The following is a 20696-nucleotide window of genomic DNA, read 5'->3' as shown; positions in this document are numbered from 1 at the left end:
GGGAAGTGAGGTCTCCTGTTCGTTTAGTCCATTGGCTGAAGACACTGCTAGTGTTTGTAACAATGTAAAATATTTCTGCACAGCATTTGTCACATATTTATGGTTTAGATGTTTCTGGTAAGTTTAGATACCTACGGAATTAGACACTGAAAAAGTAGCAACAGTGGAAGGTTGAAGTTATTTGTTATACTTGTCAATTGTTCTGCTCTGGGCTACACACACGCTGCAGGCTGTTTGTGTACGTGTGTGTGCTCATTGTATTTTATATATAATGTATGGCTGTGTGTATATGACTCCTCCAGGTTTTTTCCAGGCTGTGTGTTTTGTGTGTTGACGTTGGGTTTGTACACAAAAATAAGCATTCAGAAACTGCAAAGACCTTTTGTGAATTAAGAAGCTACTTTATGGTTTAAAAAGTTTTAAATCGTAGTTGCTAAACATACACTCATATTTAATAATTAAAATTTGGAAAGCATTGCTGGATTTTATTGTTGTCTGGAGTACAGCCATGGGTCAGTTGTCCAGCACCATCTGTAGCTGTTCCATTCTTTCTTCTCTGTCCTGTTTATATGACAAATAATGAAGTGTTTCTGAGTGACTGCTCAAGTTCTGTTTTGATCACCTGACAAATTACTTGGTTCAGCTTCTGCTCCTGAATGTTGTGTGAAAGCTGTCGGAGCCCTGGCAGCTGCAGGAGGGAGGCAGGGATTCCCAGTGGTGTGGGGGTGCTGCAGGCAGGGATTCCCAGTGGCAGTGCTGCCAGGGAAGAGCAGGATCAGCTGCTGGGAACAGCACATCTCCAGGTCCCTGGAATGCTGGGGTTCTGAGCCCTGGGGGATAATGGTGAGCAAAGCTGTCACTGTCACCTTGTGTCTTTGTAGGGAGGTTGTGGGGCAGAAGGTTCTCATTTTCTATTTCACTACTTTGCTGTTTTACTACTTTTAGAGTGAGTCAGGTTTCACATAAAAAAAAAGGTCATGGAAAAGAGAGGAATTCAATATTTGTTTTATTTCCTTTTAATGCTCACAAACAAGTTGTTTCCTCTCATAGATCTAAGTAAAATATATTAAAAGAGAATTTAGGTTTTTGAAGAGCGAGCACCTGTAAGGCAGCCCTGCAACCCAGCCCCGAGGCTGATGCTCTCATCTCTGGAGCTTTGATTCTGCCTCACACATGCTGAACTTGGGGAAAAAGTGCTTCTGCAATGAGATCATGATACGCCAGTCCTCCCTCTGAATGTTCCTGTTTGTTTCATCAGCTCAGTTGGCTCCCACACATGGAAAGTTTTTCATTTCCCACCAGCTATGTGGCTGAACACTTGAAGTGAGAGCGTTTGAGTCTTCAGGTCACACACACACACAGTATCTGCAGAGGTGGCATTTCCTGCAGCTCAGCATGTGCACCAAGGTGGTGACACTGCCACATGTCCTACAACAACATCAGACTGCCAGGAGCAGAAACCACAGAATCATTTAGGGTGGGAAACACCTCCAAGACCATCGAGTCCAAGCTGTGCCCGATCCCCACCTTGTCACCCAGCCCAGAGAATGTGTGCCACATGCAGTATTCCTTGGACACCTCCAGGGCTGGGGGCTCCATGCCCTCCCCGGCCAGCCCCTGCCAATGCCTGACCACCCTTCCTGTAAAGAAATTCTTCCTGAGAATGCTGCTTCCTACAGAAAGTCTGCATCTGTAAAACAGTACTACTCCTCTTTCCTTTTTGCCATTGGGCTGGGTTTTGTGTCTTGCTCCTGGCTAACGTCCTGCTGGGGTGGGCTGAGGAGCAGAGCACTGCACAGCTCTGCTTTGGGACAGGTCATGGCAGGTGTCAGTGCCCCTGTGAAATAAACAAAGGGAATTCTGACTGCAGAGCCGTGCTCGTGCTCGGCATGTTTTGTGGTTATTTAACTTTAGAAAAATAAATCCTGCCACCTGTGTTTGCCCCTAGTCCGTGTGCACTGACCTGCTCTGTTCACAGCATGGCAAGGGCAGGTGGATCTGCACCTCTGTGTTCCTGCCTGCCCACGAGCTCTGCGAGGCCTTACAGACACTGAAAAACAGATTCTGCTGTTTGCAAGTTCTTTCTGCTCCTCTTGTGTCATTGTCACCTATTTCATAAGCTCTTCTGAGCGTTTTTCTCCTCAGTGTGTGACTGACAGAGTCGAGCTTTTCAAGACTTTTGCATCAAACATTCACCCTGCAGCCGCATTTCTGAGCACACAGAGGCTCTCACCTGGTCCTGCTTTGTGTGAGTATTTGTTCTAGGAAGGAGTTGCATTTTTAGAAGTGAAGCCTATGCAGAGGCTTTAACAGAGAGAGGCTGGAGAGCTCCTGAGAGCAAGCAATGTTTCCTGGTAGCTGTAATTATATTTGCACTGCACTGGTGCGGACAGAGCACATAGATACTGTCTTTATTTGCACACTGCCTTACAGAAGGTCTTTGTTCTGTCATTTTGCTGTCATTTTGTTTCATGTGGAAAGTGAGCAAGGCCAAACCTCTGGGGTAGAAGGTAGCAGGGGTGCAGTGTGTAGTTACAGCAGCACTGCCTGTTAGAGATGCTTAAATGAGTGCACACATCCATCAGACAGCTTTGTCTTTGTGAAATATTGATCTGCAATATCAATGTTAAGAGGCCTGGAAAGCACTTAGTGCAGGAAATTATTCCTGAGCTGTATGAGAAAAAAGCCTGTGACTGATGTAGGGCCTGTTGAGCCCTCTGTCCTGCCTTCCCCTCCTGAGCAGTGCAGCACAGAGCTGAGCTAGGGATTCAGCATCGGTGTGGGCTGAAACTTCCAGTTTTGGTTGGTGCTTCCATGTGCAGTGTTGATGATTATTGGATCATGTCGTGGGCAGGTCAGGGGTGGGGCTGGACACTGACCCGAGGGCAGGGAGGCTGGACCCTGCCCACCTGGTTACTCGTGGGTTTGGCTGAGTCCCCAGGTGAGAAATTCGGTAAGCGGGGCTCGTGCCCTGCGCGCTCCTCTGTGCCGCTGCTCTCTGGCTTCCACAGGACACGGAGCCTCCTGCCCCCAGCTCCGATGGGGTGTCCTCTGCTCCTGCTTGGTTTTCCATGGAGCTCTTAAGTGCTTCAGGGCTGGGTTTGGCTTGGTTTGTTTTTTTAAAGAAATGTGACAAGTGTGTCCCAGAGGCGCAGTGGAAGTGGTGCCGCGTGTGAGGTCCCAGTGCTGCTGCAGCGGGGCCTCCAGCCCTACCCTGGTTCCCGGGTGGTTCCTGCAGGGACTGCAAGGGTGTTTATTTGGCCAGCAAGCTTTTACTGGGCCTCATCGCACACTTGCAAGGTACAACAAACCTGATGTGTCAGCCTTTGTTTACCCACGACACTTTCCCTTTCCTATTCTTGCTTGATTCAATTTGTTCTTTGTTAAAGACTTTTAACTCTCCGTTTTCCTTCTGATGTTGAATACATCAACATTTTTTGGTATCATTTTTTTTGTCCCTGAAGTCTGAATTACTTAGATTGATCCTCCCTGTATGAATTTTGAACTATAAACTTAGTTTAAGTTTTTTTATTTCTCTTCGGCTGTACCCTTTGTTATTTATATCCTTTTTTTCCCTCATTTGCCTAAGCAGTAAAAAACTGTTACTCAAGCTTGTCATCAGTTGGCCATGGTTTGGTGACTTTCTTTATCTAGCTTCTAATTACTTCAGATTTGTCTTTTCTCTTGCCTCCCTGGATGATGTAGTAAAATCTTGGGTTTGTGTTTTTCTAGTCCCTTTACCCAGGGCTGTTATCCCCTCATCAGTGACGGGCAGACCAAATTTCGACAGTGATTGCCATCAGGAAAATCTGATCTTCCTTTCAGCTTTCCTCCCCGCTCCTGAGGCTTCTGCAAAGTGCCTCTGTGATTGAATACCAGCTGGCCTGAGAGCCACCAGACCCATGGTAATTCCATCACCAGCCCAGTGTTCTCTGGGGGGCTCTTGCTGGTGTTTTCTTGTCCAGCAAGCCGAGCAGTTGGGGTGTTCTCTGTGCTGAGGAGGAGCTGGGTGTGTGGGTTAAGGGGTCACTGTTCCCCTGGGAGCCTGTGCAGGACCCTGCTATTTGGTGCAGCAGGACACCCAGGACAGCCTCCCCTGGCCAGGGCAGTGTGTCTGTGCCTGTGCCTGGCCTGCAGGACCCTGCTGTGTGTGTGCAGGGTTTGGTGCAGCAGGACACCCAGGACAGCCTCTCCTGCCCAGGGCAGCGTGTCCCGTGCCTGCCCTGCCCTGCAGGACCCTGCTCTGTGTGTGCAGGATTTGGTGCAGCAGGACACCCAGGACAGCCTCCCCTGGCCAGGGCAGCGTGCCTGTGCCTGGCCTGCCCTGCAGGACCCTGCTGTGTGTGTGCAGGGTTTGGTGCAGCAGGACACCCAGGACAGCCTCTCCTGGCCGGGGCAATGCCCAGGGCAGCATGTCCCGTGCCTGCCCTGCAGGACCCTGCTGTGTGTGTGCAGGGTTTGGTGCAGCAGGACACCCAGGACAGCCTCTCCTGGCCGGGGCAGTGCCCAGGGCAGCGTGTCCCGTGCCTGGCCTGCAGGACCCTGCTGTGTGTGTGCAGGGTTTGGTGCAGCAGGACACCCAGGACAGCCTCTCCTGGCCGGGGCAGTGCCCAGGGCAGCGTGTCCCGTGCCTGGCCTGCCGGTGGAGCGCTGCTCCCCTCCCAGCCCTCCCATCCATCCCGGTGTTCCGCTCCCCTCCGCCCTGCTCACATGCTCGCTTTTTTTGTCCAGAAGTGACTAAGCTTCCTGTTATTCCACTCTGTCAGTTTTTCCCCAATCCTGCTGTCGTGTTGGGCAATATTTACTTGCCAGCAGCTTCCTCTGCCGCTGTCCCACTCCGCTCCGTACTATTCCCACTTGACTCTTAATTTGTTATTTGTGGCCCTCAGGGATGTTCACTTGCACTCTGTTAGACTTATTTCCACTAAAGCCAGGATTTATGGAGAGCTGTGAATCCCAGGAGAGCATTACCTGGATGCTGCAGGAATGCAGTGAGGACTGTTTGATCTGTGGAGGGAGAGCTGCACTTTGTGAACACACCTGGCACAGGTGCAGCCAGGGCGGCATCACAGCACTGTCCTGAGCTGTCCCTGCCTGATGGGTTTGTTCCTGTGTACAGAGGAATTGGTCCTGCCTCCTCGGAAGCCATAGGGACACTTGGATTTAGCAGGGCTTTCCTCAGAGGATGGGAAGGAACTGCTCAGGAGAGGGTTTTCCCTCTGGAGCTCCAGGGGCAGCCTGGAGGCATTGGCCGGTGCTGTGGGGAGGTGCAGGGTGACTCTCTGCATGCTGGGCACGGCTGGCAGGGTGGGCAGTGGCTGAAAGTGTCTCTCATGGACCTGTGCCAGCCCCTCTGCCCCGAGGCAGGGTGGTCAGGCAGGGTGGGGGTGTCCCCACTCCAGCACCATGCTGGGCTGGTGCACCTGGCCCCACCATGTGCCTCCACTGGGACCAGCAGCAGCAAACAGCCATGGCGACCCAGTACTCCTGGTGTAAAAATAATACCTCAGGAGGAGTAAACAAGCTATTTTTGTGTGTTAGGGGTGGCCGTGCAGAGCTGACTCAGGGCCTTGCCTTGTGCTGCCACCGAGGGCTTATTCAGACGTGCTGAGCATTCAGAGCAGCTTGAGGCACTTCCCTTGGTGCTGGGAGGGTGGGATGGTGCCACTGGGGCCTGGGAGGTGTCCGTGTCCCGAGAGGGGCTGCTGGCTGCCAGGCACTGCTGCTGTGTCACAGAGCAGGGACACCCCAGTGCCAGGTCCTCAGGTCGGGTCCTGCTGGAGCTGCTGCCGGCTCGGATGGTGCTTGTGCCCAGGTACAATCAATTACATGGAATCTTAACAGGTGGGGAGGGAAACTTTATCTGGAAGCAAATAGGGACAGAGCTCGTAGGAAATGAATAGTGCCTGGCAGAGATTGGGTGTGAAAACTGACACATAAATGTCACAGCATGAAAAATAGTTTCTCGTATGTAAAATTAAACCACTCATGACCCTGAGGCTACAGCGGGGCTGGGTACACCAGGGGAAGAGCATCTCTCTTTTGTTTTACTCTTTTATGGCACTTTAGCACTACAACAAGTACTAATTTTAATTGTTTTACTTTGCACGTGCTGAGTTCTGTCAATTGCCAAATTCCAGAGTGATGTTCCCCCTGGGCTTCACGGGTTTTATGGTGGTGACATGTGCAGAAACAAAGGCAAAGGCTAACAATTCTACTTATGTGATAATTATGATATGATAGAAAGTAAAGGGAGAAGAGCTGTGTTCAGTCTGTCTTGCACATTTAAGGAAAGATGCAAGGCTAGTTTTCTGTCAGCCTAATCTTTATCTTTTAATGATTGTTCTTTGATTTTCACTTCAAAGCAGGTAGTATGAGCTATTAAAAAAAATAAAATTCAAAGTGGCCAGGGGTACTTACTTGCTAGCCAACAGAAGGAGGAGGGTGCCTTGGGGTGGGATGTGGTGGTCCCTGGCAGGGGCACACAGTAGTGCCCTTTGAGGGGGGACCTTGTCTCCGGGGGATGTGGTGGTGCCCTGGGGTGGGACATGGCAGTGCCCTTGGCAGGGGGAGAGTGGCAGTGCCTTGGGGTGGGCACCACGGTGCTGGAGCTGTTGCTGCTCTGGGGGTGCCTTTGGGCACGAGGCTGGTGCATTGCCCTGGTAGGTGAACGTGGCTGGGTTCATTAATTCCTCCTGAATTGCTGATTAAGGGTCTCCTTTCTGCCGCTGGTCCTGGCAAGCTGCACTGACTGATTTTAAAGGGGTGTTTTGTAGGAAATCAATGTCTTGTCAAAAGTTCCCTCTTGTGGAAAACAGATGGAATTTTTTCTTAGAAGTTGTTAAAGATTCCCTGGTTTTGTTTTGGTTGGGGTTTTTTTTTTTCCCCCAAAAGAGAAATTCTTCGACTTTGTTTAGTTCCTAAAATTCTTGTTGGACAGTGGCACTGCTTTCTGCCTTACTCAAGTGCGTTTGTGGGTTTGTCCTTTCAGTCACAGTGGGATTCTGGCTGGAAGAGGCATCCACTGGCCTGATGTGTCCTGTTACTGGAAGCTCTGGGTGGTTTTCCTTCCATTGCTGTGTGAACTTGTCTTGCTCTTTGGGTTTGCACGGCAGAGCAGCACTGGCCAGTTCCCCACGCACCTCCAGTCAGTGGCACTGTGGTGGTGACAGCCTTGAGCCTTCACTGTCAAACCTGTGGGTCACCCCATGCTGCTCTAAGGGGTTCAATGTCCACTTTTACCTGCTGTGATGGACTTTAGTGGTCCCTCAGCCCCCTCTGGAAATTGGTCTCCAAGCTTAGTGTTTAGTGGGGCAGTGACATCAGACTAAACTGCTTTGGAACTCCAGTGCCCTGAGGGTGACATGCACCCTGCCTCCTCCAGCAGCCTGTCCTGAGTGCCAAGCATGCTATATTGGCCTCTCTTTTGTTTTATTACTGAGTAGACTGAATGGCCTTAATTTGTTTATCATGTTAGCAAACTGTACAGAAAAGCCTGAAGTGTCAAATTTTTGGTTTTCAGAGGCAGAACTTGGTGTCAGCTGTCAGTGGCTATGGCACACACAAGGGTCCCTGCTGCTCTGAAGGGCTGTGGGCTCTGTAATGCCCAAGAAGCTCTGTCCCAGTCCTGACAGCTCTCCCCACCGCCTCCAGAGCCCCTCTGGGTTATTTTGGCAGTACTGGAGGTGTGTGGTAATTAAGTAGAAAGGTTTGGATGTCATCAAGCACTATGATTCCGTCTTAGGCAGTTTATTGTGTTGTAAAATGTCTCTTTCACGTGTGCAGTCAGGGACCTGGAGCTGTTTGCATTCCTGAAAATCAGGTCACCTCTCTGAGCTGCTTTCAGGGATTTCACGGGATGCCCTGCAGCCCCTGGGTTTCCCAGCAGTGGAGCGTGCTGGGTTTGTTTTGTCAGGTGCCAGCAGCCCTTACAGAGCCAGCAGAGCACACAGCTCTGAGGAGGTTTCTGTGTGGCATTGCTGAAAGGGAGTCAAGATCATTTCTCATGCTGCTCACTCAGACTTGTGATCCTTTGTACACTCTGGGGGAAAGTTCCTCACACTGAGAAAGCAGCTGTTGGCTTTTCCAGGTGCCAGCAGCCACTGCTCCCCCCGTGCCATGAACCCACTCTGTACCTGTGCCAGGCACCTGTGCCACTGCTGTCTGCCTGGGCAGGATTCACTGTCTGCCTTCCACATTCTAAGAAAAGTGGCATCTCAGAGCAGAGCTCAGGGGATTAATTGGAAATCGTATCTCCAGGCTTTGATCCCCAGAACAGTTCCCATTTGAGGCTGACCTTGGTTTCAGAAAAATGTTTTATTTATCTGTAAGGATAGGTCCACGCAAATTTCTTCTTTCAGCAGAAATTCTTCTCTGACAGGGTGGTGAGTCTGGTGCAACCCTGGCACAGGGTGCCCAGAGCAGCTGTGGCTGCCTCTGGATCCCTGGCAGTGCCCAAGGCCAGGCTGGACAGGGCTTGGAGCAGCCTGGGACAGTGGAAGATGTCTCTGCTCATGGCAGGAGGATTGGAACTGGGTGATCTTTAAGGTCACTTTCAACCCTAACAAGTCTGTGACTGTGATGCTATGAAATTTCACTTTTAGAGCTTTTCCTCTCAGAGTGCTTTGTTTCACCTGTGCTCAGTTGTAAACTCAAATCCTATTTTCAAATGAAGTTTAATAAACTTCCCAAATTTCAGTCAGAATTTATCATTTAACTTCACTTGAATAAAATAATATTTTAATAATTATTTTCCCCACCAATATTGGGGAATTAATTATTTCTCGGTCAATAATGTATTTGCCTGACAAATGTATTCTGATAATGTTTAAATTGTATTGAAAACAGCGTGTCAAGGTACTGTACTTGCTAAAAACAAGGGAAGAATATAACTAAAAGGATAACAAAATAATCAGGAAAGATATAATTCTTATATAACTCTCAATAAAAACCCCAGACATGTGGCTGGGCTGGCATTTCAGGATTCGATTCCAGCAGTGATTTCTAGTGCCTGGGGTGTGGGCCTGCAGTTCTCAGCAGTGTTTTCAGAGCAGCCTCTCTCCCATAAAACCCAGACATGAAGGCTGGCAGCCACTGACCTTCAGGCAGTGGGAGGAGGCAGTCAGTGTGCCTTGGGCAGCACGGAGCACTTTATTGGTGTGACAGTGATTTCTGTGTTATTGATCATGGGACAGTGATTTCTGTGTTCTTTATCTGTGTGACAGTGATTTCTGTGTTATTGATCATGGGACAGTGATTTCTGTGTTATTTATCTGTGTGACAGTGATTTCTGTGTTATTTATCTGTGTGACAGTGATTTCTGTGTTATTTATCTGTGTGACAGTGATTTCTGTGTTATTGATCATGGGACAGTGATTTCTGTGTTCTTTATCTGTGTGACAGTGATTTCTGTGTTCTTTATCTGTGTGACAGTGATTTCTGTGTTATTTATCAGTGTGATGGTGATTTCTGTGTTATTTACCTGTGTGACAGTGATTTCTGTGTTCTTTATCTGTGTGACAGTGATTTCTGTGTTATTGATCATGGGACAGTGATTTCTGTGTTATTGATCATGGGACAGTGATTTCTGTGTTATTTGTCTGTGTGACAGTGATTTCTGTGTTATTCATCTGTGTGACAGTGATTTCTGTGTTCTTTATCTGTGTGACAGTGATTTCTGTGTTATTCATCTGTGTGACAGTGATTTCTGTGTTCTTTATCTGTGTGACAGTGATTTCTGTGTTATTGATCATGGGACAGTGATTTCTGTGTTATTTATCTGTGTGACAGTGATTTCTGTGTTATTTATCTGTGTGATGGTGATTTTTGTGTTATTTATCATGGGACAGTGATTTCTGTGTTATTTATCTGTGTGACAGTGATTTCTGTGTTATTTATCTGTGTGACGGTGATTTCTGTGTTCTTTATCTGTGTGACAGTGATTTCTGTGTTATTGATCATGGGACAGTGATTTCTGTGTTATTGATCTGTGTGACAGTGATTTCTGTGTTCTTTATCAGTGTGATGGTGATTTCTGTGTTATTTATCAGTGTGATGATGATTTCTGTGTTATTTATCTGTGTGACAGTGATTTCTGTGTTCTTTATCTGTGTGACAGTGATTTCTGTGTTATTTGTCTGTGTGACAGTGATTTCTGTGTTATTTATCTGTGTGACAGTGATTTCTGTGTTCTTTATCTGTGTGACAGTGATTTCTGTGTTATTCATCTGTGTGACAGTGATTTCTGTGTTATTTGTCTGTGGGACAGTGATTTCTGTGTTATTTATCAGTGTGATGGTGATTTCTGTGTTATTTATCATGGGACAGTGATTTCTGTGTTATCTGTGTGATGGTGATTTCTGTGTTATTTATCTGTGTGACAGTGATTTTTGTGTTATTTATCTGTGTGATGGTGATTTCTGTGTTATTTATCAGTGTGATGGTGATTTTTGTGTTATTTATCTGTGTGACAGTGATTTCTGTGTTCTTTATCTGTGTGATGGTGATTTTTGTGTTATTTATCATGGGACAGTGATTTCTGTGTTATTTATCTGTGTGATGGTGGTTTTTATGTTATTTATCTGTGTGACAGTGATTTCTGTGTTCTTTATCTGTGTGATGGTGATTTTTGTGTTATTTATCAGTGTGGTGGTGATTTTTGTGTTATTTATCACAGGACAGTGATTTCTGTGTTATTTATCAGTGTGATGGTGATTTTTGTGTTATTTATTGCGGGACAGTGATTTTTGTGTTCCTTAGCACAGGACGGTGATTTTTGTGTTCCTTATCACAGGACGGTGATTTTGTGTTATTTATCAGTGTGATGGTGATTTTTGTGTTATTTATCACGGGACGGTGATTTTGTGTTATTCAGCACTGCCCTGAGCCCCAGCCGCACGGCTCCAGCGCTGAGCAGCACACAGGAGCAGGGCAGTCCTGTCCCCACGTCACCTGGGCCCAGCCCCTGCAGCCAGGCTGTGGGGCAGAACCTGCTGGAGCTCCCTGTCCCCTCTGCTCAGCAGAGCTCTGCCAGGCAGCCGGCGGGCAGCTTCAGCAGGAGTCAAACAGCCCCACTGTGAACACTCACTGGTGAGAGTCCTGGCTCTTGGGAGGGGTAATAGGGGTTGCTGCTCTTTCCCCCATCCCCCTAGTCCTTGTTTTGGAGGCTGTGCACCCCTAGCCCCTGTACACATCTGGAGGGGGTCGCTCTGTCCCTGCTCACATCCCTCTGCAGGTGGGGGATGCGGGTCCCGTCTTGTGGGCCACGTGCCCCGTCTGATGGGGCAGGGGGTGCCAGGCTGGGGGTACGCTGTGGGCTCTCTGGGAGCTAAAGGCAGCTGTCAGGGGTGCCCAGCTGGGGCCCCTGTGCAGCAGGTGGCCCTGATGGGCTCAGTCCCGAGCTCTGTGCAGGGGATTGGCGCCGTGGTGGGGCCTCACCCCTCTCCTGCTGCTTATTTGCTTTGTCTGTTCAGGGCAAATTCCTGGTGAAGGTTCTGTGCAGTGCTCTGTGTCGTGCCTGTGAGTGACTGTCAGGGGATTACCGCTGTCAGCAGGATTTGGGTCACAGCAGTCCCAGTACCTGCTCAGCATCCCTCTGTTCTGGCCACTTGCAGCTGGGCTCCACGGGAATGTGCACCGATAAACAGATTAAATCTGCCGTGTGTGGTACTTGATCCAGACATAAAGTCATGTTCATTCTCCTCTTAAATTGTGGGTCATTGCACGCCTGAGTGAGCCTCGTATGGATTAGCAGAGATTGCTCTAAAAGGATTTGGCAGCGTTGGAAGTTGAAGGAGCAGCTGGAGCTCTCGCAGGGAAGGGCTCGTGGTTCCCAATGGTGCTGTGACCCCCGGGCTGCCCCTTGGGGGGACAAAGCCCCTCGGGCTGGGGGGAGGCTGCTTCTTCTGCACCCCCCTGGAAAAATGTCATTCCCTCATGTCCTGGGGTACAGCACTGGCTGGGGGCGGGTGGAGGGGTGCCTGGGGGGAAATGAAGTGTTGCTGGATCTCAGGCTGCAGAGTTTGTGTGTCCTGGGAGTGTCAGTATAAATACTGATGGATTGATACATGTGTGGTGTCCAAACAGACATAGGGATATACAAACATTTGTAGTAATACCGAGATCAACCACGTATCAAATATTTATATAAATGTTTAAAACATATAAATTTAAAAATACATAAGTATAAATAAAATTTATTAAAGAATTTGTGTAAGTACTTGTACGTCCATGTGTGGTTGATGCATTTGCCAATGCTGTTATGAAATGAGAACTGAGGTCACTTGGGGGTTTCCCAGCAGCCTCCTTACAACAGGTCGGGGTGGCTACGGCTGGACAGGTGCTCAGTTGACATCACTGTAGGTGCAAAGAAAAGTGGCACAGGTGTGAATATCCCCATCCCCATGCTCATGCCACTGTTGTGGCACTGGGAATCATTCTGTGCTTCCTCGGGGCTGAGGAGAAGGCACCCACAGACGGCAGGAGCAGCAGGGAGGGTTTTGCTGCTGAGCTGGTGTCTTTCCTTCTGTTTGTGTGCTGGCAGTCTGCTTGCTCTGTTTGCTTTTTTCTTTCTTTTTTTAAATCCTGTTGTATTTCATGGCAGTAGGACAGCTCCTGTAGGAGTGCTATTAGCTGTGCTAGCCAAATGATCCATTAGAGGGGTTGAGGCTTTTATGTACAAGAGTCACACACAAACACGTCATTAGTGGTCACTTTGGTGTGTTTTCACATGAAAGGATTCACTTTAAAAAGTGTCTGCAGAGTGCTGCCATCAGTATCCCTGTGCCACAGCAGCAGCCCTGGGGGGAGCTGAGGGAGCTTCACAGGGGTGATGCCCTCACCTCCTTGCCCCGGAGATGTGTGTTTGCCCCCAGCTGGCATTCTGCTTGCCCTGAGAGTTGTGTGAGTGTCCAAACCCACAGCCCCTCCCTGGCAGGCTGTTGGGCTGTGAGCTGGGGGAGCTGCAGGGTCTGGAGGGTGAGCACTGCCCCCAGCTCTGGGTTTGGCCCTGAACCAGCATCTGGTTATGGTTTGGGACCAGCTGTGGGCAGAGGCACCTGTGGTCCCACGGCATCAGACAGGGGCAGAACTGGGTGCAGCGACCCCTCCAGCAGGTGTTGGGCTTGTCTGCCAACAGGCTGTGCATCAGCCTTGTGTAGAGGCTCAGTGATTGCAGCTCTGCCTCTGGCCTCAGAGCTGTCAGTCACTGACTCACGGGGCTGCAGGCTGCTCCAAGGCAGCCACGCAGGCCCTGTAGATTAAAATATAGATGTTAAAAAGCTTTCTCTGAATGTGCAGGCAGCCTCAACACAAAGCTCCTGCAAGCAGTTTATTTTTAAAAAGGAAACCGTAGCTGACATGGAGTTAAATGTTTTCCTGTAAAACCCATGGGCATCAGGATAAATAGTTTTACCATTTACAGGCAATAGCTGATGGCACGTAGCAGCCATCCTCCTGCTCGGGTTCAAACGCGCCGGGGCGCAGGGATTTGTGCTCCCTGACAGAGGGAGGTGTTTGTGTGTTTGCTTTGGATCAGAAGCATTCCCTGTGCTCCAGCTGCTCTGTTGGGCTGTGGCTGCTGGTTCTGCAGCTTTGGCATCCCCAGCCCGGGGGAGGCAGCCCCAGGCAGAGCTCCTGGCTGAGGGAACACCGCAGCTCCAGCAGCCACAGTCGGTGCCCCAGCACCCTCAGAACATCCACACGTGTTTCAGTGACTGAAAATTCTGTCAGTCATTAAGAATTGTTCCGTAGTGATGGGGTGGTGTGTGTTCACACAGGGCAGAGGGGATGTGCGGCACTCACTGGAGTCTCTGCTGGCCACAAGGAGATTTTTCTTTTGTCCTTAGGAGGTAGTCTGGTAAGTGGTGGAGGGTTGTAGGTCTGACCACGAATAGCCACTTCAAATTGCAGAATCACAGACTCAGCAAGTAAAGGAGTTTGCTGTGTCAGAAGGGAATCCCAAGAAAACTTTTCTGTTACTGAAGATACAATCAGGCTGTTTTCTGGAAGGAGATTATTATCATAGAGCAAAAGTTGCAGTTGTATGCCTAACATACAGTGTGGGATGTTAAAAACAGGGTGTGCTGTGCTTCCCAGAAAACTGATGGTGTGGGGAAGAGCCTGGTGGTGACCACACAGAAATGGGCACACTCCTGCTCACCTGTGTGCAGGTCTGAAAAACCCAGGTGTACTGTCACAATCCAGCACATCTGTCAGAGGATCCAAGTCTTCTAGGAATACCCTGGATTTTCTGAATGTAGAATCTGGGAGTGATTTTTCCAGGGCATGATTGGTCATTTTCTTTTGTCTGAGTTTGCCACATTTTCCACAATTCTGTCAGTGTTCACACAAAGTGCCTTGTGCTTTGTGGGGAGTAAAGCCCCCATTAAGTGTAGCTGGGGGTGCTTCTGCCCTGTGGGAAGGTGCCTGGGGACAGGTACAAGTTCCTGCTCCCCTGAAGGCAAGGTGAAAAATCCTTCCAGTCCAACTCCTGGTCACCAGACCGTGCTGAGCCCTGTGCTGCACCCGGTGAGGTGTCACAGGAGGCTGAACACAGCAAGGTCAGGCACATCCTGCTCCCATCCGGCGTGGATGGCATTTCTTCATTTCTGACAGTGAAAGTGAACTATACAGAGTAGGAAATAAATCTGTGTATTAAACACCAAAAAAAGAAATGGAGAGGCAGCATGAGATTAAAAGACTTACTGCTGCAAGGAGAGCAGAGCAAATGTGTGCTTGCTGCCGTGCTTCAGGTAAGAGTGAGGAGTTTGTGTGGCTGCTGCTGCAGGCACGGCGCTGTCCGGCTGGTCAGAGGGGCTGAGCTGAGCCCAGGGCTGGGGCAAAGCACCTCCTGAGAGTGGCTGGGACACCGAGGGACCCAGCTGGCCCTCTGCCCCTCGCCCCACTGGCCTTGAGGGCCTCTGCTGAGGAGCATTTGTGCTGAGTTTTAGTCCAGCAGGATTGGGTTAATGCCCTGCTGTGCTGGCATGGCCCGTCAGGACACTGCACCTCACTTATAATATTCCTTTTGTAATGATTGCAAGAGAGTTCAGAGAAGGTTCACAGAGATGAAAATCTGCCTTGACCTCTGCAGATGCAGGTAGCAGGATCCAGTAACAGGGTAATTGGGAACTGCTTGCTGCAGGAGCAAGGGATGAATGCTGCCCGTGTTCTGGGGAGATCTGTGCCACTGGTTGCCAGCCTGCAGCTTCCAGCTCCTGGGTGCTCTGTGGGCCATTTGTAAAGGTCCATGGAATGAAAGTGAGACAAGAAACCTTGCTCCCAGACCGACAAGTCTGCATTTCTTCTGGGAAATGCGCTAAGATCTGTAAATTAAAAGAGATTGAAGGTTAAAGGTGCCCTGAGCTCCAGAGCTACATGCAAACAAGGAGGATCTAAGTGTTTTGATAGTAGCTGGTGATAGCAAAGCATAAGCTGTGGTATATTCTGGTAGTCTTTAACTCTGAGTAAATAGCTCTCCTTAAAGACCATCTCCTAGATGGATAGCAATGCTGGTCTCAGTGGGGAAGCAGCGAGACTCCTTGTTTCCTGGGAGCCAGAGGACATTGCATTAGATCACAGGAATGATTTTTTATGGCTTTAAAGCATTTGAGTGTATGAAGTACATTAAGTGGTTGGGGTGTACAATATGTACTGCCGGGCTTTGGATCTCATCCAGAGAGTTGTGGAACAGCCTAAACTCCAGCACTGAAATGAGGACCTTGAGTTTAATCTGGATTTCAAAATTGGGTTGGTTAACTGCTCCTCTGATTCCAGCAACACATGTTGTAGTTCCATGTTACCCATTTAGCAGTAATTTGCTCTGACTTTTACATTGTGCTCATGCAGGGTCTCGTTTTCCAGGTATCTGGTAGGTGTGTTTGCTTGTGTTTGCTTTAGCCCATGGCATGAGGAACAAATATGCAGCTTCTAATCCTACTGTGTCCATTCTCTTCTTCAGGGTCGATGTTCAAGGGAAAACTGCAAATATCTGCACCCACCACCACACTTAAAAACGCAGCTGGAGATCAATGGCCGCAATAACCTGATCCAGCAGAAGAACATGGCCATGCTGGCCCAGCAGATGCAGCTGGCCAATGCCATGATGCCCGGAGCCCCGCTGCAGCCCGTGGTACGTGCACTCCAGGGGTCCCTCAGGAGCTGGGCTGAGTGCAGGCAGCACAGGCTTGCACACCAGGGAAATCCCATGAGGGTCGGGAATGGGAGAGGAATCAACTGAAATGCCCCTCTGAAATCACTGAAATGCCCCTCTGTATGTCTTTGTGTTGCTTAATTCTGCCGTGCCTGAAGTAATGTTTTTAATTATTTCAGTAATCTTGGGTTAATTTATCTTTCGCAGCTTTATTCTCAGAGTTTGGCAAGCGAGTGTTCTGCAGGATATTTTAGTTTCCTTTGCAATATTATGTAATCTAGGAAACTCCTGGCTCTGAGAAGATGCCCACTGGGTGTTTTCCCTTCACTCAAGGGAACTTGCCCAGAGAATTGCTTACTGGAATTGAGCTTTAGTTTAGGGGGAGTTAGGCTCAGCTTGACCACGGCTAGTGCATCAGTCAGTATGAGCCCACCCAGCAGCAGAGAGCTGGGGTGGCTCTGTGCCCTGGCCCAGCAGTGCCATGTGCTGATGGGGCTGTAGGACAGGGGGGTGTCCCCACTTGGAGTGGGCAGCACATCACAATGTCCCTGTGAGCTTCAGAGCAATGCCAGCTGGCTCTGATAACATGCTGTTATTCTGCAGTGGTCAAAAAGCTGCAGGATATTTATATTGCTAGAAAATAAGCTCAGTAGAAAATAAATGGGCTAGTCTTATTTGCTGTACAGCAGGCACACAGGTGTCTGTTTGAGTGTATTGGGCTGAAATCAAACGCCAACATCTCTGAAGTTACACACTAACAGACTGGTTCTATTTTGAAGTTCATTATTACATAGCTGATAACCCAATGAAAAGTGCAGTTAATTAATAGAGTATTTAAGGATAATATTTAATTTCCTGTAATATTTGCCAGGTTGTTTTTCATTCACATGGATGAAGAGTCATAAGCATTACAGAAATTATACCCATTTACACAACTCTCGTTCTGTTTTCTCCAGTAATCCCTGCATGTTTTTGTTCATTACTTCCAATGTCTCTTGCTTCCAAACAATTCAGTCATTTCCTCAGGAATACAGAAACATGTGCTGTTCTCTGCTGTCTGCCTTAAATTGATGTGAAACAGAGAAAGAGTTGTGTTAACTCTGTAGTTGCTTTTCCTCCTAAAAATTAGTTGGGGAAAAGAACCTAAATGCCTTGAGTAACTGCCTTATTTAGATAGTGAAAGACAAAAAGTCCAACTGAATTTTATTTGGCAGTTACACTGCATTTGGGGGCAGGAGAGTTATTTAATCCTTGCCTCAATGTAGCAGCTCTATGTTAGGTTTTCACATCATTATTTGGGCTCTACCCCCAATTATCTTCACACCCACAAGGGCACTTGACTCTTTTTTGGAAACATGCAAACAAACAAAGTAAAGTCATGTTTGCATGTGCACTTTCTTCCACTGGTTCAATGTTTTAGCCTAAATAAAGGATCTCCCTGATGAAGTGTGTCTGGTTATCTGCATGGCCAGCCTGTTGGATTCTGTAAAACGGGAGGATTGTGGCTGTGAAACCTCAGGAGTTCCTGAGCCAGCTCTAGTTGCACCAGGGTCAGAAAAGCTTTTGCCTGTGCCTGAAGTCGAGTGGGGTTGGTGCTTTGTCAGGGCTCTCAGTTGCCTTTTCCCCAAGAGCCCCAGACTCTCTGTGACCCCATAGAGTGTCTGTCATTCATTATGGCATTGCTGGAGTGTGGACCCATTGTGGGTTTGCTCCAGGAGCTGCCATGTGCTGTGAGTGTGCAGGGAAGCTGGAGGAGGAGAGCCAGCAGAGGCTGGTGGGGATCCCAGTCCCGTGCTCTTGCTCAGGTGCAACAACTGCACGGGTGTTGCCCATGACCACAAACACAACAAATGCTCCTTTCCAGTTAGCAGCAGAAACTCGCCTCGTTCAGCTCCAGGCGATGCTGGAGAGCTGTTCTGGTGACAGCGTGGCAGGCTGCTGCACAGCAAATGTTAAGTGTCTGTTTCCCTGTCTCCACTTGCAGCCAATGTTTTCCGTTGCACCGAGCTTAGCCACCAACGCATCAGCCGCCTTCAACCCCTACCTGGGGCCCGTGTCCCCAGGCCTGGTCCCTGCTGAGATCCTGCCCACGGCCCCGATGCTGGTGACAGGGAACCCCGGCGTGCCGGTTCCCGCCGCCGCCGCCGCCGCTGCCCAGAAGCTGATGAGGACAGACAGGCTGGAGGTAGGAGCTGGCTGGTGTAACTTACTCTCACAAGTGCTATCATTTATTATGTCTTCTTGGTGGGAAATACTTTCCTTGTGAAAGCAAATAATGCAGGTTTCACCTGGGCTGGTAATGTGGTATCTTTGTGATGGGAAGAATGAGGAGTGACTGAGTGATTGCACAGCAGGTTCAGGCTGCCATTCTACTTCTGACCCTCGCTTGCAGAAGGAAATTGGAATATTTAGGAATGATCATGGCAGCAGCAAGGGTGCCACGGAGCTGTTAGTGTGTGCCCAGAAGACATTAGCATGGTGGGAGCACAGCCCCTGAGCACTGGGGAGAGGTGCAGAGCTGCAGCTGCTGGCTGCAGATGACTTGGCCTCTGGCTCAGGGCATACGGTGCCCACGCTCCCCTGCTGGCCTCCCGCACCTGGCTTATCACCCTCGCTACAGCCCTGACAAGTGTCAGTGCTCTGCTCTCCCTCGCTCCCAATCTTTCTTATCTGAAAGGCCTGACAGTGTTTTCAGCACCTTATCGGTGCTGCAGCGGCGTGGGCGGGGAGCCAGGGACAGGCTGCCGGCTGCCGTGAGCTTGGGGCACAGCCCGTGGGCACAGCCTGAGAGCACAGCCTGAAAACATAGATCACAGCCTGAGAGCACAGCCTGAGAGCATAGATCACAGCCTGAGAGCATAGATCACAGCCTGAGAGCACAGTTCACAGCCTGAGAGCATAGGGCACAGCCTGAGAGCATAGGGCACAGCCTGAGAGCACAGCCTGAGAACATAGATCACAGCCTGAGAGCACAGTTCACAGCCTGAGAGCATAGGGCACAGCCTGAGAGCATAGGGCACAGCCTGAGAGCACAGCCTGAGAACATAGATCACAGCCTGAGCGCACAGCCTGAGAGCACAGCCTGAGAGCACAGTTCACAGCCTGAGAGCATAGGGCACAGCCTGAGAGCATAGATCACAGCCTGAGAGCACAGTTCACAGCCTGAGAGCACAGCCTGAGAGCATAGATCACAGCCTGAGAGCACAGTTCACAGCCTGAGAGCATAGGGCACAGCCTGAGAGCACAGCCTGAGAGCACAGCCTGAGAACATAGAGCTCAGCCCGTGGGCACAGCCTGAGAGCAGGTGCTTGGCGGCCCTGGCTGTGGTTAAAAGGCAGCGAGGGAGGAGGCTGAGCAGCCAGGCTGCCCTGCTGTCCCCCTGGTGTGTGCTGTCCCCCTGGTGTGTGCTGTCCCCCTGGTGTGTGTTGCACACGGTGGGGTGAGGGCTCAAGGCTGCTGTCTCCTGCACGGCTGCTGCTGGTCTCCCTGCTGGCAGTGGGTCTGCTCACTGAGCTCAGGGAGCACGCTGGGAGGAGCAAGAAGGAGCTCTGTTTTATGCAGCCTGCTGTATTTGTAACTCTGTTCTTTCTGCCTGTGCATCTGCACTAACAGGGATTAACTCTCCCTCCAAGGGAAATTAATTCCTTTTCCTTAGCTGCATCCCTGACTGTCAAGCTGCTGCTCAGAAGGGGCGAGCTGGGAGCAGTGTGGAGGGTCATCTGGCAGCCAGCATTTCCCGCTGCTGCTGTCACTATTCTCAGAGCTCACATCACCACAGGTCACCCTCCTGTGGGATCACATCATTTCCCTTTTTAGAGATGTTTTCCCCGAGGGAAGCGTTCCCCAAAGCACGCTCAGGTTGCAGGGAGGCAGCCGTGCCAGGCTCTGAGCTGGCACACAAGTGGCTGGCTGGAATCACCCAGGGATGTTTTTCCCTTGAGGACTCTGTTTAAAGATGGACACCTGCCAGAGGTGGATTAAAACCAAAATGCAATTAGGTAAATTCATAAATAAATCATAATGGATTTGGAAATGAGTATGGAGAGGAGGATGCCTGTGGTGGGAACCCTTTGGGTTGTGCTGCCAAGATCAGCTGCTGTGTTTGATTGTGCTTCCAGCCCTGCAGTGCCCATGGATGGTCAGCATGGGACATGAGGGCTCAAAAGCATCCTGGTCATAAGCAGGATGTACCCATTGTCCCCAAGCACCCAGGGAAGCAGGAGCACCCCTTTGTGTGCCCCTCCAGGGCAGCCCTGGTGCTGGCCACCGGCTGTGACCGCTGTGCACAGGGAGCTGATGTCATCTGGGACCTCAGTGTGCAGGATTTGTCCCTCTGGACACTGCATTCAGAGAAGTGGTGCACTGCTGAGCCAAGCTCCTCTGCATGAGAGGGAGATGCTAGAGCAGCACTCTTAGGGTCACAATACTGTTTTTCCCTTATGCAAATTCAGTTTAAACAGTGACACATGTAGGTGAGAACATAATTTGCAAATGCTTTCCAGTACAGTGGTCATCTGATCAGGAGCATCCAAATTTAGTATCCAAA

At 49.7% G+C, this 20696-nt stretch overlaps 1 protein-coding gene across 19 annotated transcripts in view; it reads left to right on the top strand.

The window, feature by feature from the left end:
• Nucleotides 1-20696, top strand: part of MBNL1 (muscleblind like splicing regulator 1) — a 66786-nt gene that overhangs the window by 28404 nt on the left and 17686 nt on the right. For all 19 annotated transcript variants that reach the window (XM_059855919.1, XM_059855902.1, XM_059855905.1 and 16 more), the window contains 2 exons: nt 15959-16129; nt 18135-18335. In XM_059855919.1, coding sequence (XP_059711902.1) covers nt 16061-16129; nt 18135-18335 — 270 coding nt within the window. In that variant the 5' untranslated portion in view covers nt 15959-16060. The remainder of the gene's footprint in view (nt 1-15958; nt 16130-18134; nt 18336-20696) is intronic.

This window comes from Haemorhous mexicanus, chromosome 10, assembly GCF_027477595.1.
Source record: "Haemorhous mexicanus isolate bHaeMex1 chromosome 10, bHaeMex1.pri, whole genome shotgun sequence".
NCBI classification, from domain to species: domain Eukaryota; kingdom Metazoa; phylum Chordata; class Aves; order Passeriformes; family Fringillidae; genus Haemorhous; species Haemorhous mexicanus.
Note: the sequence above shows the minus strand (reverse complement) of the source record. Positions and strands in the feature narration are given on the sequence as shown.